We start from the raw sequence: 16,524 nt of genomic DNA, 5'->3' as shown, positions 1-16,524 counted from the left end.
GCTTCCCTCTCTCTCTATCCTCCCATCCCCCCTCCAGACAAGAGTTGCCAACACAATCTCAAGTGTCCACCTGATATAATTAGCTCACTCTTCATCAGCGTCTCTCTCCCACCCGCTGACCAGTCCCTTTCATTTCTGATGAGTTGTCTTCGGGGATGGTTCCTGTCCTGTGCCAACAGAAGGTCTGGGGACCATGGCCGCCGGGATTCCTCCAGTCTCAGTCAGACCATTAAGTTTGGTCTTTTTATGAGAATTTGGGGTCTGTATCCCACTGATCTCCTGCTCCCTCAGGGGTCCTCTGTTGTGCTCCCTGTCAGGGCAGTCATCGATTGTGGCCGGGCACCAACTAGTTCTTCTGGTCTCAGGATGATGTAGGTCTCTGGTTCATGTGGCCCTTTCTGTCTCTTGGGCTCTTAGTTGTCGTGTGGCCTTGGTGTTCTTCATTTTCCTTTGCTCCAGGTGGGTTGAGACCAATTGCTGCATCTTAGATGGCCGCTTGTTAGCATTTAAGACCCCAGACGCCACATTTCAAAGTGGGATGCAGAATGATTTCATAATAGAATTATTTTGCCAATTGACTTAGAAGTCCCCGCAAACCGGTACACTTACATTTTAATAATTATAAACATAGCATACGTTCTTTGGACCTAACTGGGAAAATATGGAAAGCAAGAAAGAGTTTAATGTCTCTGAAACCATTTCTTATTCATAGATTTTTTTAAAGGATAAAATGAGACAATACACGTAGCCATTAATATAGAACCTGGCATGTAATAAGTGCTCTGTAAATGTTAGTTATACAAAGTTGTATTACCAAAATGTAACAACTGTTAAAATTTTGATGCATTTCTACCCAAACTTTTTCTATGCAATGCTAACTGCACTTATTTTAATCATAAAAATACTGGACATAGAATTTTTTGTTTGTTTCTAGTCATAGAATAAAAAAAACTTTTTAATGGAAGTATACACAAAAGTACACAAATCGTTAAATGTACAGTTCAATAAACTGTCGTAGCTTGAACATACCTCAGTCAGCAGCATCCAAGAAATCCCTTGTGTTGCCTTCTGGTCACTAATCGCACCCTTGCTAGAATAACCACTATCCTGATTTCCAACAGTATAGATTAGTTTGTCCTGCCTTTGTATGTTCCATTCGTGGGATCACATTGTGCTATGTTTACAATTCTGACCCTTGTTCTTTTTCATCGTTTATAATGTACTAATAACATCTACCATGTCCCTAAAGGCTGTCCATGTACAGGCATTCTGCAAACACTTTACAGCAATTTCTTATCTGCACAGCAAACCTCTGGAGTAGATATTAGGTATCACTTTCAATACGGTTCAGGGAACTGAGGCTTAGAGAAAATAATTAACTTGTTCAAGATTTCATTGTTTAGTGAATCCTGGAGCCAGGACACAAACCTGTATGTGTTAGGTCCAAAGGCCATCCTCATAATACTCCGCTATACCACCTCTTCATAAACAGCTTATTCCAAGGCCCAGCAGTGCTGGCAGCAGGATTAAGGGTCAGGTTAAGTGCTTGGACCCCAGAGCACAATCCCTGGCTTAAATCCAATTTTGCTACTTAATAACTGTGTAATCATGGACAAATTTCCTACCTCTCCTTTTCTATTTCTCCATCTGTGGAAGGGGGATAATAATAGTACTAAAACCTCATAAGATTGTTTTAGGAATTAAATGAGTTAATGTTTATAAAGCACTTAGAACAGGGGCTGGTACATAGTGCCATAGAAATTCGTTAAATAAAATGTTATCATATGTTCTTCAGACGAACCTTTTTCAAAGGCTGACTAGTATACCACTGAGTGCACAGAGCCTAATCTACCTATTTTGCTATCATTGGTTGTTTCAGTTTTTTTCATTGTTACAAGCAAATTTTTAGTGAAGATGTTACTCACTGTTCTTTTTGGTTTTGTGGGCATTTTTCCTGTGCATACATGATTTTATTAGCTACAGACTGTGCCTTCTGGGAGTTCACTGAAGCCCTTGAGTGTCTGGCTCTTCAGAGGAGCCTGGCTAACTGCCACTTCACTGCTGAGTGGGAAAGGAATGTTTTGCTTAATGTCTTCATTTCATATCCTGTTCAAGGCAACAGAAGTGGCCTGTAAGACATAAAAATTCCCTTAAACTGAGTATGTTATACTAATGTATTTGAGGCAGGGATACCTTATATTACCAGAAACGAGAAATATCTGAGAGGCGAAATTCATTACTGGTATAAACCTCTGCCTTTCAAAGAAGAACGCTGGGTATTAGCATAGAGCACTTTCTGAAACTTAACGATTGTCTAACGTTCATGCTGGCCTCCAGGAGTCTCATGATTAACATTTCCAAGCAGATTATTAATATCCAGGAAATGCTTAGTATTTTAATTGCTGTATGCTTAATTGAGGATGTGAACGATTTAGTAAAGAACGAGTACATGAACTTGAACAAAGGAAAGACTGTTTCTCTACTAGGCAGAGCAGCACCCCCTAATGACCATAGTTGGTAATTGTAAAAAGTTAAACTTCGGAAACAAAAGATTTTTATAAACTTGTCATAGGTTTCGACTAGCAAAAGAAAGTATCTTTTCATTAAAAGGCAAAAAATAAGCCACGTATTTTCAGAATGTGAATAAAACCCAGATAGCTCTAAATTAGATGACTTTCTTTAGAAATATTTAAATTCTCATTTTATAATAACCTAAAATTGAAGTTTTAATAAAACTCTTTCCTATTTCACAGGTCAGAAAGGGTTCTTTGTTTGAAATTATTTCCTTTCCAGCAAAGACTGCTTTGACTAGCATAATATACGCTTCATATGCAGCACTAATTTATTTGGTAAGTTAAAAAAAATTACTAGGATCTCGAAATGAATATAGTAATTTTATGTAATGTTAAAGGTATACTCTCCAGTCCATTTATAAACTGAGGTACCATTCTGTTGTTGAACAAAATAATTTTACATTATAAATTTACTTTTCTGATGAGTCTAGGTTAATCTACCATAAACCAACTTGCCTAAATAACTAAAATTATTTTATTTTTATAAAATTTGTTAGCATTTGAAGATTTGTGGTTCAAAATGTTTTAGCTTCACTTTCATTTAGCTTCAGCGTTTTGTTGCAGTCATTGTGCTATTGTTAGTAGTTTATCATTTTGGGCCTATGACTTTGGGAGACACAAATATTAGTGCATTTTGAGTTACAAGTGATGTGCATGACAAAAACATTATTAAGTATTTTATAAATAATTAGTGGTTGTTTTCTTTTAATCCATTTCCGTTTATGCTGTTGTTGTTAGGTGCCATTGAGTCAGCTCCAATTTATGGTGACCCTATGTACAATAAAATGAAATGTTGCCACTTTCCCAATTGTCACTATGTTTGAGCCCATTGTTGCAGCCACTGTGTCAGTCCATCTCACTGAGAATCTTCCTTTTTTTCACTGACCCTCTACTTTCCCCACCACGATGCCCTTCACCAGGGATTGGTCTGTCCTGATAACATCTCCAAAATAAGTGAGACAAAGCCTTGCCATCTTCACTTCTAAGGAGCATTCCGGCCATACTTCCTCCAAGACAGATTTGCTCATTTTTCTGGCAGTCTGTGGTATATTCAGTATTCTTCACCAACATATCAATGCAAATGCATCAATTCTTCTTTGGTCTTTCTTTTTCATTTTCCAGCTTTCACATTTCCATTTACACTTACTGTGATTTTTTTAAGTATAATAACATACACAGAAAAAGTGTATAGCTCGATGAATTATCACAAAGTCTTTTTATCCTTGTACCCCCCAGGTTGAAAACAAAACCTTACTGTCATTCCAGAAGCCTCTTTATTGCCCACTCACAATCACTACTCCCTTGTATAAAGGCAACCACTATTTCGACTTCTAATGCCATAGTTTGCCTCTATATGAGTTTTACAGTATATGTATTATTTTTGTTAGTCTTTTTTTGCCCAACATTATCTTCGTGAGATTCACCTGTTGCCTATAATAGTAGTTTGTTCATTTACATTGCTGTGTAGTATTCCATTGGTCAAATATATTACCATTCACCCATGTTCCTGTTAATGGACATTAGCATTGTTTCTAGTTTGGGACTATTATAAATAAGGTTGCTGTGAATATTCTTGTACATACCTTCTAATGAAGTTGCTGGGTGATGAGTTATGCAAGTGTTCATCTCTGGTGGATACTGCCAAACAGCTTTCCATAATGGTTTTAACAATTATACTCATTCCAGCAGATAAGAGTCCTACTTGCTCTGTATCATCGCCAACATTTGGTATTGTCAGTCCTTTTCATTTTAGCCATTCTCGTGGCTACGCACCTTTTCACTTCTCTGACACCAGCTACAACATGCAGCACTCCTTTTTCTGACTATAGCCACCTGGGGCTAGGTCAGATATCACAAGTTAAAAAGACACCATTTTTCAGACCAGCTGCCCATGCAGCACTTCTTTCTCTGACCCTAACCACCTGGAGCTAGGTCACACCTCAGAAGGTAAAAGGACACCGCCCTTCAGACTGCCAAATAAACAGATGCCAGCCACAAGCTTGGGAGTCTTTATACTACCCTAACTTCTGACCTGCTGGCTACAAATTCAGCGGTTTCCCTTTACCCCTTCTTGATGCCAGCCTAAGTTTAGGAGTCCTCCCTGGGCTATCTCACGTGTGACTTGCTGGCTCCCACTGCTCCTTTAGTTTCCATAATTCACTGGAACAACACAAAACTCATGGAAAATGCTTATACCTACTATTACAATTTTATTGTAGAAAAAAAGGATACAAACGAAGAGACACGTAGGGTGAGGTCTGAAAGGGTTCCCAACGTGAAGCTTCATGAGTCTCATTATGTAATGCAAATGTAACCCTTTCCCATGAGGTCGGCTGATACTGTGAGGTGGTCTTTCTGGAGTGACCAGCCCCTCTTCCCTGATGTTGGTCAATAACACGAGGTGATCATGAGGTATTACACAGTGGGTCTTTCTGGACTAGCCAGCCTCCGCCCCCAAGTCACTTCATCACCTCACCTAATCTGTTAAGTGTGGCCTGGAGTCCTTATTGAAGACACTTCAAGGTTTTTAGATTTCATCTCTCAGGAACTGAGGGCAAAGACTAAATTCTTTGGGTAAGGTTAATGCAAACCCACAGTAATGTTATCTCATAGTGGTTTCATTTGCATTTCCTTGATCATTAATGATCATATCTTTTTTGGATTTTTGTATGTCTTCTTTTGTGAATTCCTGTTAAAGTCTCTTCTCATTTTTCTATCAGGAGTTGTCTTTTTATTATTAATTTGTTCTTTATATACTCTAGGTGCAAGCCCTCTTTGGTTATATGTGGGCAAATTTCTTTTTTCATTCTGTGGTTTGCCTTTTCACTCTCTTAGCAGCGTCTCTTAAAGCAGAAGTCCTTAATTTTAACGTAGCCAAATTTGGTAAGCGCTTCTTGTATTTTATGGAATCTTGACCTACCCCCAGAAACCCTGGTGACGTAGTGGTTAAGTGCTACAGCTGCTAACCAAAGGGTCGGCACTTCAAATGCACCGGGCGCTCCTTGGAAACTCTATGGGGCAGTTCTACTCTGTCCTATAGGGTCGCTATCAGTCGAAATCGACTCGACAGCACTGGGTTTGGTTTTTGGTTTTGTGACCTATCCCCAAGGTCATAAAAATATTCTCCTGTTATAGTCGAGTAACCTTACTATTTTACCTTTTATTTTTGGATTTATAATCCATCTAGAATTGATTTTTTGTGTACAGTATCAGGTTAGGGTCAGGTCCCCCCCCCCACCCTCCCATGGATATGCAGTTGACCCAGCCCAGTTTATTGGGGAAAAAAACATTTCCTTTTTCTATTGCCCAGAACACTCACTTTGTTATAAATGAAATGTTCCTATATATGTGGGTCTGATTATAGACTCTCTGTTCTATTCAGTTGGTCTATTTACTCTTCCACCAGTTGAACACTATTATTTACAGGTGCTTTATAATAATCTTAATAACTGTTCCTTCCAACCCATGAACATGGTATATCCCTCCATATCTTAGGTCTTCCTTAATTTTTCTTAATAATTTTTACGGTTTTTTCTGTTGGAGGTCTTGCACATTTTTGTTAAGGATTTTTGATCATATTGAAACACTCAGTAAAAATGATGAAATTTTCCCATAATTATAGATTCAATGCAGTTCCAGTTAAACTCTGAGCAGGTGATGTGTGTTTGTATAAATTAACTAGCGGATTCTAAAATATATAGGGAAATGCAAAGGGTCAAGAATAACCAAGACATCCTCGAAGAATAACAAAGTAGGAAAACTTAATTTTAAATTTATTAAATAACAGTGTTAAAAATACGTGCGTTGATCAAATGAATATTTTGTATGTTTTTTAAAATTTTTGAGGAGTCTTCAGTATCTTAAATGTGAATCTTACACCAAATTAACATTCAGCCCTGCTAGGATGACAAATACACTGCAAAAAAATGGGTAGGATTGAAATGATTGTGGTGAAATTAAAACAAACTAGACTTAATCCAAAATTAAACTTTAAAACCTTTCTCTCATGCAATTTGTCATGCTATAAACTTTGTAAGTAGGTAATAGAAACAATTCTTTAGTGATCTGATAATTAATTGGTCATATATGTATCTAAGGCCTAGGAGAGAAGGCAAGGTTGGAGTTATGGTTTTGAAAGCAAGTAACATATACACATATAGAAAGTTAGTGTCAGTGACCGGAACCATGCTAAGTGAATAGAGTGGTAAGTCAGACAGGAGGTGAACAACAGCAACATTTAAGGTGAGCAAAAAAAAGGACTCCATGAAGGAGACAAAGAAGGGAAAAATAAAAGTAGGAAGAGAATCAGGACAAGGTATCAACATAACAGAGGCTTAGGAAGTTGTGAGCAGTCAAATGTCAAATACAAAAAGTCAAATAAAAGGAACATTTGAAAAGTGGCCATTAGATGGTGTGGTAAAGATGTTGGATTTCACCATATTGAGAACTACTTCAATGGAGTGGCAGGATAAGAAAGAGAAATAAGATTTGGGGGTGAATAGAAAATGGTAAAATGGCAATCATAAATGACTTTGGTTTGACCAAAGAAATGAGCATGTAGCACTCAAGAGGAAACAAGGCCCCAGGGAATTTTTTCTTTTCTTTGATTGTTAGGATGGGAGATACTCAAGCATGTTATAGGTTGTAGGGGAAAAAGCCAGTCAAGAGTGAGATGTTAAAGAGAGAGGGAATAATTAACAAAGATGGTAGAAAAACTCAGTTGCCACTGAGTCAACTCTGACTCACGGTGACCTCTCATGTGTCAGAGTAGGAGTGTGCTCTGTATGGTTTCCAATGGCTAATTTTTCAAAAGTAGATTGCCAGGCTTTTCTTCCAAGGCAACTGTGTGTGCATGCAAACCTATAACCTTTCAGTTAGCAGTTGAGCATGTTAATCCATTTGCAACACCCAGGGACTCAAAAGATAGTACAGTATAAGTTAAAAGCAAAGGACTGGGCTTCCTAACTTTTTTCCATATCGTGGCATACATAGAAATGATATTTGGGGTAAATGGATGAGGTAGTTTTCATCTAAAGGTGATGGATCTGAGAGTCTCTGAGTTTGGATACATTCAGGTGCAAGAAACAAAATACCTGATTGGCGGTGACTTAATCAATAAAGATATTTAAATATTTCACATTTAAATATTTCTGGAATTAGGCAGTTCCCAGGTTTGTACAGTTGATTGACAACGTCATCAGGAACGTGGGATCTTACCGTCTTTGTCCCCTGCTATCCCATTTGTTGTGTTTTGTCCTTAGGCGTATTGCCTCTTGCTCAAGCATCACATCCGTATCAGTCTACAAAGTAGGAAGGAAGGGAATGGATAGAGGCAAAAGAAAAAGATTCCTTCCTTTTATCTAAAAGAAAAGACTTTTCCAAAAACCCTTCCCAACCTTCTCCCCGGCAGATATTCCATTTTTTTGCATTGGCCTGGAGACAGTCACATGAAATGCAATGAAGTCAGCAAAAGCATCTGGTACTTCTCCACTTCATAGTGGAAGGCAGGCAAGAAAGGAGGAAGCAGGAGTGCAGGAGAAAATTGAGGCTGTTCAAGCCAGATGGTCTCAATCCCTTCTCTATTATCTTCTTTAGGAAATTCTTTTAAGTGTTTATACTTCATTATATCACCTTCGGGTATCTCTTCTGTAAAGGAAGCTAGTTTCAGTCTCATATTTCATGTATTATTCTCATTGCTTGCCTTAAATATTTGACATTATCATTATCCTCATCACTATAATCAGGAAAGACTTATTAACATCGCCATTAATAAACTTTCAACGTTCAACAGATATAGTTCTTAGTAATTCCCGATTTTTGAAGTTATTTTTCACTATATGTTTGATTCTGATACCATTCTCCTGAAAGTACTGAATGACATTTTTTTAGGGAAAGTGGGTCACACTTTTGCTTAGAATTCATTCATCTACTAGCTTACTAGATTCTTACCAAAATGTTTATGTCCTTCCTATTGCACACATGAGTATAAGCAAAGTCTAGGGACAATGAGGAGTTAAAACCAACCTACCCTGAGATATTAACAAATGCCATCCCTCAGAATGTAATTCATTTAATTAATTCCAGAGGATAAAGATGGATAAACATATAATAAATTGGGTAAAAAAGATACAAAGCACATAACGTTCTAGATTTTAAGTTTTCATCTACATTGTGGTATAAGAAGTTAAATTTAGAACCAGGAATCCATCTTCTGATGCTCTCATGTACCAGGGATTCCTAAATGGAAGTGGTTCTTTATTAGAATATGTAGATTAATAATTTTATGTTAAACACATTTTATTATACTTAAAGGCAGTAGCTTAAAAGGAAACCTTACTTTTCAAAAACAATTTTTATTATATAGACAGTCTGTGTTAATGCTGTGTTGAAGAAGGTAAAGAGAATTTTTGAAGAAGAAGACTCCATAAGGCAAAACAGAGAGGAGAGTGAAAACCTTAGAAAAGCTTTTTCTGAGCCTGTGCTTTCGGAGCCTATGTTTCCTGAAGGTGAAATCACAACAAAACCTTACAGGTCATTGCCGGAGAAGCCGGACAACATTTCAGATCGCCCCAAGCTTCCTGCTAATAAGTTGAGTAATAAGATCCAAGTTTTACATTCTGTGTTTGACCAATCAACTGAAATGAATGAGTGAGCAAATCCGAGCCTATCACTGATCTGGGCTGGAGTTATCTATCTGCTGGCACACTTCATCTGACAAAGCTATGGGTCTAGTTTACATATACTGAATGCTCTGCTTTTAATAAAAGGAGGGGGGACTACTACTAAAATGTCGTTTGCTCTAGTATTTATATGGTAGAAAAAATAAAACGAACCTTGATGTAGAATATACCTATGACTATAAGGTATTTTTAATGAACAAGAACTGTCACCTTTTGGTGGTTTAGACTTCATTCTGTGGTTTATAATAAATTTTTTTTTTAATCAAAGACCTATTTTGAGTGTCTTTCCAAGTATTTATCTGAGGTAAAAACCCTATCAAAATGCTACATATTCTTTCCAGAGAAAATAAATGGACATTTATTTTCTATCTGCAGGCTGCATAGTTTGAGTTGCTCTATTTACTATCAATTCTTCTATAACTTATCTGTAAAGTTATGAAGAAAGGACTTGCAATTCCTAAATGTCACAAATTTATAAAACAAAATATTATTTGCAAATCTGATTAGAAGATTTCTGCATACAAGGACAAGTCATGACATGACATTTTTTATGGCCAAATTTAGAGAAACAATTCAAACTTAGGGCCAGAAATAAAACCTGTATTAGTCATTGTTGCCACTGGGTCCTGAAAAAAACTGTTTCTGTAATTGGTCCTGCAAACCAGGGCCACGTATCTTGCCTGTAGGAGGTACGCTGGTTTCTTCCATGTATTTCAAATTCTGGACACTCTGGACCTGGCCTGTCATTAGAGGGAGACCTGATGATGCATTAGTCAAGCGTTTGGCTGCTAACCAAAAGGTCAGCAGTTCGAATCCACCAGCCGCTCCTTGGAAGCCCTATGGGGCAGTTCTACTCTGTCCCATAAGGTCGCTATGAGTAGGAATCGACTAGACAGCAATGGGTCAGTCATTAGAGGATTTGCACCTGCTGTAATAGGCTGGGATACACCCATCCCGGAGATGGTACATTTCCTATGCCCGGTAAGTAGCTGCTGCTATAAACAGTAATTATAAAGACCTCAAGGCTGGCTCATTGGTAGTCTGAGAAATGAGTAGCAAGTGCTGTGTGCCTTCATGCTATCCATAAGCTGACAGGTAAGAAAACGTAAGAATATGTAGCAAGGGGCTAAGCAGAACCTTTATGATACATACCTAATTCACAATTTTTACAATACCCAAGGGAAAGATTCCAGGTAGGCCCCTTAGAATGATTAAGTATCAGGTATGGAACCTTAATTCAGTCCACACTCAGATGACTCCCACGCCTTGAGACTAGGTTCCAATCTTGATAAACCGCTCTCCTCCAGTGTGGAGTCATAATCTGCCCACCCTAATCCTTCTGGTCCCACTTATCCGCAGCTCCTACTCTATGATGAGATGCTGAGTACTACATGATCAGCACCCAAGGTGTTATTCTAAATATTTAACAGCTAGTACAGCCTAGGCACTAGGCAGCCGGAACAGCGCCGGCCATAAATAACTGGATGGCAAAACCATTGTGGGCCAACTGAACATCAGCCATGTCTATGACTAGGCAGAAAAGACTCAGAGAAAACGAAACTCTAAAACACTTCTCTCTCAGACATTTAGTTGTACACACATGCACAAAAGTTCTCAAAAAATAAAAGTCTATATTTGAAAACTTCATATATACATCAAAAGCACTTTGGCCCACTGTACAGAAGACTTCACACCTGTGTTGTGGCTGCCTTCTCACCTGTCTGCATTCACTGGAGAGAAACCGAGCCAAGGTTTATTTGGTTTTGATGTCCGGCACATTGGGAAGTTTCTTATTTTTAAGTTCAGCATGCGTATTGATTCCATTTTTGGAGGCAATTTTTAAGATTTAAAAAGTCTGCTACATATTTGTAAAAATGTTTTACAAAATTGTAAAAATCATACAGTTAAGATTTGAGCATTTCAATGTGTTTAAATTTTACAAAAAAAAAAAAAAAAAGGACTAAAAAATAACAATCCAATAGTGGCAGGAAAGCATGAAGATACAGATGAAATAACAATGCTGGGATGCTACAAACTGTTGAAGTTGGGCGATGTATATACACATGGGGTTCATTGCACTATTCTGTTTACTTTAAATATTATTTACAATAATTCAGACTAAAGTTAGTTATACCAAATAGGGATTCCTTCCAGATAATTTATAATTTTGCCTACTAGATCTTACTAGATCTTATTCATTGCGGATGCTTCAAATGATTTTTACCCTACTTAATTGAACAGTCTATAGAACTATCACCTTCGGGTTCCAAACCATTTTAGAGGACTTGATAAGATGTATTCTGTAGATCCTGGTGACAATCCTCATATTATACTAAGTACAAGTGCATTTAAATCTCTTAAATTTCTGACTTCTAAACATAGGTAATAATTGTGCCTGTGTTGGGAGAAAATTTATCATCTTTGGTATTGAAGCAAAGCATACTCAGTCTTTTTCTTTGCCATATATTCTTATAATGAAGGACTCTGAATTACTTTGAAGTCTCCAGTGGCGTAATAATCAGAGTCACATTTAAAAGGCTCTTTAGAAAGAGTCACATAAAGATTCCCGTTGTCCACTGTCACTGTATGAATCCTTTGCTTTATTCCTTTGGAGCACCACTTGGGTTTTGCTGATGGATCTTTAGGGTTTATAGACTGATACAGTCCTTCTCCTGTTGCCAAAGTAATTTTGTATTTATGCCAGGGGCAAACAATACAAGATCGTCCATCAAAATCCTGGGGAAGAAAATAACTGATTTAATAGTCTGATGTTTCAACTATTCATGAAAGTATCATATTCAGAGCCTGTTGCAGAAGAACTAGGTTAAAGAACAGGCCAAAAAGCTTTTCTTTTTCCCTCCCATTTACAAATTATTCAGCATAAGACAGAACCTAATCTGAGCACAGTCATAAAGTCTTTTTTGCAGCTGATTAGAAACCAGTGGGTTAGAGCTCTATCAGAAGATGACTTGCTTGGCAACTGTACCATGTGACTGTAGTTGCACGGTTATCTATGAGACCTTAATGTCACTTCCTTGACAGAAATGGAGCAAAGGCTTTAAGTGCTTCTAAAGGAATTTTTTTTTTAAAGGAATTTTCACTAACTGCTGGAAATTCAAGGGAATTCAAGGGAAATTCAAGGGGAATTACTAAAGGCATGAACCCGTGTTAATTGAAGAGCAATTTCTGATCCAAAAAAGCCAACTCCCAACTTTGAAGGTTTTTAACTGTCTTAAAAGCTGTGCTTCTCAAATGTTAAACAGCATGGAAATCACCTGAATCTTGTTAAAGTGAAGCCTGTGATTCAGGAGGATTAGGGTGGGAACTGAGATTCTGCATTTCTAAAAAACTGCCAGGTGACACACTGATTCTGCTGGTCTGTGGACCAGACTTTGAGTAGCAAAGACTTAAAGCTCTCATTACGGACTGGAACTGAGGGAAGCTCTTCCACGACGGCATCAGCACCAGGTGCTCACGTTTCTCTTCTCCACTAGAAGTGTGGGAATGCTGACGGTGTACTCCCACGGAATGGTCAGCAAACATGCACATGAACATAAACACGTCTGTTCTTTAACGTGAGAAGTGGAGGTATGGAAACAGGTATCATGTGGAGAGTGGAAAGCAGAGTTCAAGCTTGCATGTTACACCAATCACTGAGACAGTCTTCAGTTTCATAAAGTGGAACGCAAGAAATTAGGCCGCTGGCTTTGTAATGTAAGAAGTAAGGCAGTTTCCCCATTCCTCCTCAGTTAAGCCTTCAAAGTGTGATTTCATCTATACATGTGTGTGTATGTGTATTTTATATTTATATATATTTGTGTTACATTATAAAAGTAATACGTACTCATTATAAAATCGTCAAAGTATATTAAAAAAATTGAGACGTGTAAAAAGTAAAAAGTGAACATTATTTTTGACCAAATAGGGGTCTCATTAGACCTAAATATTCTACAACTTGCTTTCTTTGCTCAAAAATATATTATTGGCATCCCTTCATACCTTGCATATAGGTCTAACTCATTAATTTAATAGTTGCATAGTATTTCATAGCATGGCTGTATCATTATTTAATCAGTTTCCTATTGTTAAAACAGTTATCTCCAATTTTTTTCATTATAATAAATACTGCTGCAACGAACCTCCCATTCACATACACACACATACACTTAAGCATTTGTGCAATTATATTTGTAAGATAGATAACTCAAACTATAATTGCACAAATGCTTAAGTGTGTGTGTGTGTGTGTGTGTGTATAAATGGATGGGAGGTTTGTAAATGGTTTTCTTTGCATTGTAGAGTTGTGAATTCCTAGAATATTGGCGATTATATTCAGGCAATTAAAACAAATTCAAACCCAAATATAAATTATTTTTAATTAATAAAATAATAATAGGAAACATCTGAGTTTGTTGAAAATAGATTTAATTTTACATACCTCTATTTCTCCCAAATGTAAAGGTCCTCCTGAATCTGAAAAGGAATTGAATATTACATCTGGTCACTAGAAGATTTGATATTTTGATGGTTTTGTGGTTAGTAAATAAATACAAGGTTTCCACATGAAAAATAAAATCTTACGGTAACAGCGAATATCCATAGCATGATACTCTCCTTTGTGGTAGAAAATCACCACTTCTCGATCATGGACAACAGCTGTCATTCTTTTAGATTTTTTAATGTCATCTTCTCTGCCAACACATACAGAAGAATCTTCCTTCTTTTCAGGATTTTGTACAGAGATGGTGGGGTCCATGCTAGTTGAAAACAACAACAAATGAATGTTGTGAGTGGCCTTCATTAGTTTGGCTACAACTTAATCCAGAGAGATAATCATAAGTCTGGATTTCTAAGACTAATGTATTTTTCTGTAGCTGTATAAAATAATACATTCATAAATACTGGATGTAATCAGTCAATATACTGAGTTAGAGACTGCCAAAATTAGGAAGGACTCCCCACTCTGAAGCTAGACTAAAAAAAAAAAAAAAAATTTTAGTGCTTAAGATGGAAATTTCAGAACTCTAGATGCAGAGGCTGAAGTTTCACTATCTTTTTATTCCCTATCAAACTCAATGCTAAACCAAAGGGGGAAAAAAATCATTGCTGTCAAGTTGATTTCGACTCCTGGCAACCCAATAGGATAGAGCAGAACTGCCCCATAGGGTTTCCAAGGAGCGCCCGGTGGATTTGAACCACTGACTTTTGGTTAGCAGCCGTAGCTCTTAGCCACTATGCCACCAGGGTTCCCTCAACACTAAACAGTATCCAGTTATTATCCACATCATTTTCAGCCTTACGCTGAAGTTGGGATTCTTTGACAGTCTTAGTAAGCTTGGACCCCATGTAGAGGATTTTCCTGAGGTCTCCCATATGGGGGCATTTAATTTTTTTTTATGATAGTTTTTGAATAAAGCTGTATACCCTGTCTCGGCAAGAATGTCTATATATTTATTCTTTCTCCACTCCTAACTTTAAATCTATCCTGATATTCCTGATCTCCTTCCATTAGCGACAGGAGTTATCCCAAAGTTTCTGAAAGTATTTGTTTTCATCCCTATCTTAGATAGAGATTGTGACAGTTTTGACTATAACTTTCAAAGGGTTGAACAAAAAAGGAGAGCTCTCTCCCCCAGGCAAGAGCATATTTTGAATCTTTTCATGCAATAAGAGAAAAATAATAAGATACAAACAGACCAGTCATAGGGTTTTGCTTTTTATTTCCTAAAAATTATATTATTGGATATCCCTGCATGGTTTCTGCCCTATGCTGGAGAATGGGAATATTCAAGCATCTGGACAATGTCCAGCCTCAGAACTAGTATGAAATAAGCTCACTCTACAGCAGAAAGGTTGCCTGCACACAGGTGAGATCCTGTGTGCACCTAGACCAGTCTCTTCAAGCAGGGCTACTTCAATTCCTTTATTGTTTGACAAAAATTAAAGGTTTATGACAGATGGCAGAAAATTAAATGCTCACAGTAACATCTAATGACAACTTTTATATCTGGGACACTGATGGACAAATTTCTCTTTAGTCTATCTAGGGAGGCATAGATGTTTGAGGAGGAGTTCTGGTGGCACAGTGGTTCAGCGCTTGTCTGCTAACTGAAAGGTCGATGGTTCTGAGCCACTAGAGGCTCTGTGGAAGAAAAGATGTGGCAATCTGTTCCCATAAAGATTACAGCCTATGTGGGGACCATGGTCTCAGGAAACATCTAGCTCAAATGGTATAACATAGTTTATAAAGAAAGTGTTCTATATTCTAGTTTGATGAGTAATGTCTGGGGTCTTAAAAGCCTGTGAGCGGCCATCTTGGATACTCCACTGGTCTCACCCTTTGGGAGCAAGGAAGAATGGAGAAAACTAAAGATACAAGGGAGAGATTAGTCCAAAGGACTAATGGACCACATCTACCATGGCCTCCAGCAGACTGAGTCCAGTACAACTAGATGGTTCCTGCCTACCACCACTGACTGCTCTGACAGGGATCATGATAGAGGGTTCCAGACAGAGCTGAAGAACAATGGAGAACAAAATTCTAACTCAAAAAGAAAGACCAGACTTGCTGACCTGACAAGAGACTAGAGAAACTCTGAGAGTATGGCCCCCGGACACCCTTTCGGCTCAGTAATGAAGTCACTACTGAGGTTCACCCTTCAGCCAAAGATTGAACAGGCCCATGGAACAAAACGAGACTAAAGGGCACACCAGCCCAGGGGCAAGGACTAGAAGGCAGGAGGGAACTGGAAAGCTGGTAATAGGGAACCCAAGGTTGAGACGGGAGAGCGGTGACATGTCATGGGGGTGGTAACCAATGTCATAAAACAATTTGTACTGTTTAATGAGAAACTAGTTTGTTCTGTAAACCTTCATCTAAAGTACAATTTAAAAAAAAAAAAGAGAAAGATTACAGCCTAGGAAATCCTATGGGGAAGTTCTACTCTGTCCTATAAGGCGACTATGAGTCGAAATAGACTCGATGGCATACAACAACAACAAGAGGTGTTTGAAAAGAGCACACAGACAAAATTATCAAGGAATGTCTACTGACAATAATCTTTAGCACAGCAGAATTATAAATCAAAAAGAAAACTTTCAACAATGGATCTTCAGATTCTCTTTCTACAAACTTCTCCCTCCTCATTACAGTTAATCATTCGATAAATATTTTCTGAATACCCACGTACTCCCTGGCACTTCAGGAGGTAAGATAGGCAAGGTATCTGCTCTCCCAGAGATTATATTCCAGTTGATAAAATAGATAATAA

General features: G+C 37.8%; 2 protein-coding genes across 4 annotated transcripts in view; one reads left to right on the top strand and one right to left on the bottom strand.

The window, feature by feature from the left end:
- SPATA9 (spermatogenesis associated 9) overlaps nt 1–9,322 on the top strand; it is a 37,044-nt gene extending 27,722 nt beyond the window's left edge. The window contains exons 4-5 of the mRNA XM_003404989.4: nt 2,754–2,849; nt 8,938–9,322. Of these exons, the coding sequence (XP_003405037.1) occupies nt 2,754–2,849; nt 8,938–9,225 (384 nt within the window). The 3' untranslated portion in view covers nt 9,226–9,322. The remainder of the gene's footprint in view (nt 1–2,753; nt 2,850–8,937) is intronic.
- The window catches only part of RFESD (Rieske Fe-S domain containing), a 34,178-nt gene that overhangs the window by 1,389 nt on the left and 16,265 nt on the right, over nt 1–16,524 (bottom strand). Inside the window, exons 2-4 of one of the 3 annotated variants that reach the window (XM_064274221.1) lie at nt 13,835–14,010; nt 13,692–13,726; nt 7,791–7,873 (exon numbers count right to left, since the gene is read on the bottom strand). In XM_064274221.1, the coding sequence (XP_064130291.1) occupies nt 7,791–7,873; nt 13,692–13,726; nt 13,835–14,009 (293 nt within the window). In that variant the 5' untranslated portion in view covers nt 14,010. Of the gene's footprint in view, nt 1–7,790; nt 7,874–11,202; nt 11,990–13,691; nt 13,727–13,834; nt 14,011–16,524 lie in introns of those variants that run through there. The other 2 variants (XM_023547777.2, XM_010589539.3) reach the window with 2 other exon arrangements.

Source organism: Loxodonta africana, chromosome 2 (genome assembly GCF_030014295.1).
Source record: "Loxodonta africana isolate mLoxAfr1 chromosome 2, mLoxAfr1.hap2, whole genome shotgun sequence".
NCBI lineage: Eukaryota > Metazoa > Chordata > Mammalia > Proboscidea > Elephantidae > Loxodonta > Loxodonta africana.
The sequence above is the reverse complement of the archived record's forward strand: the minus strand, read 5'-3'. Positions and strand labels throughout refer to the sequence as shown.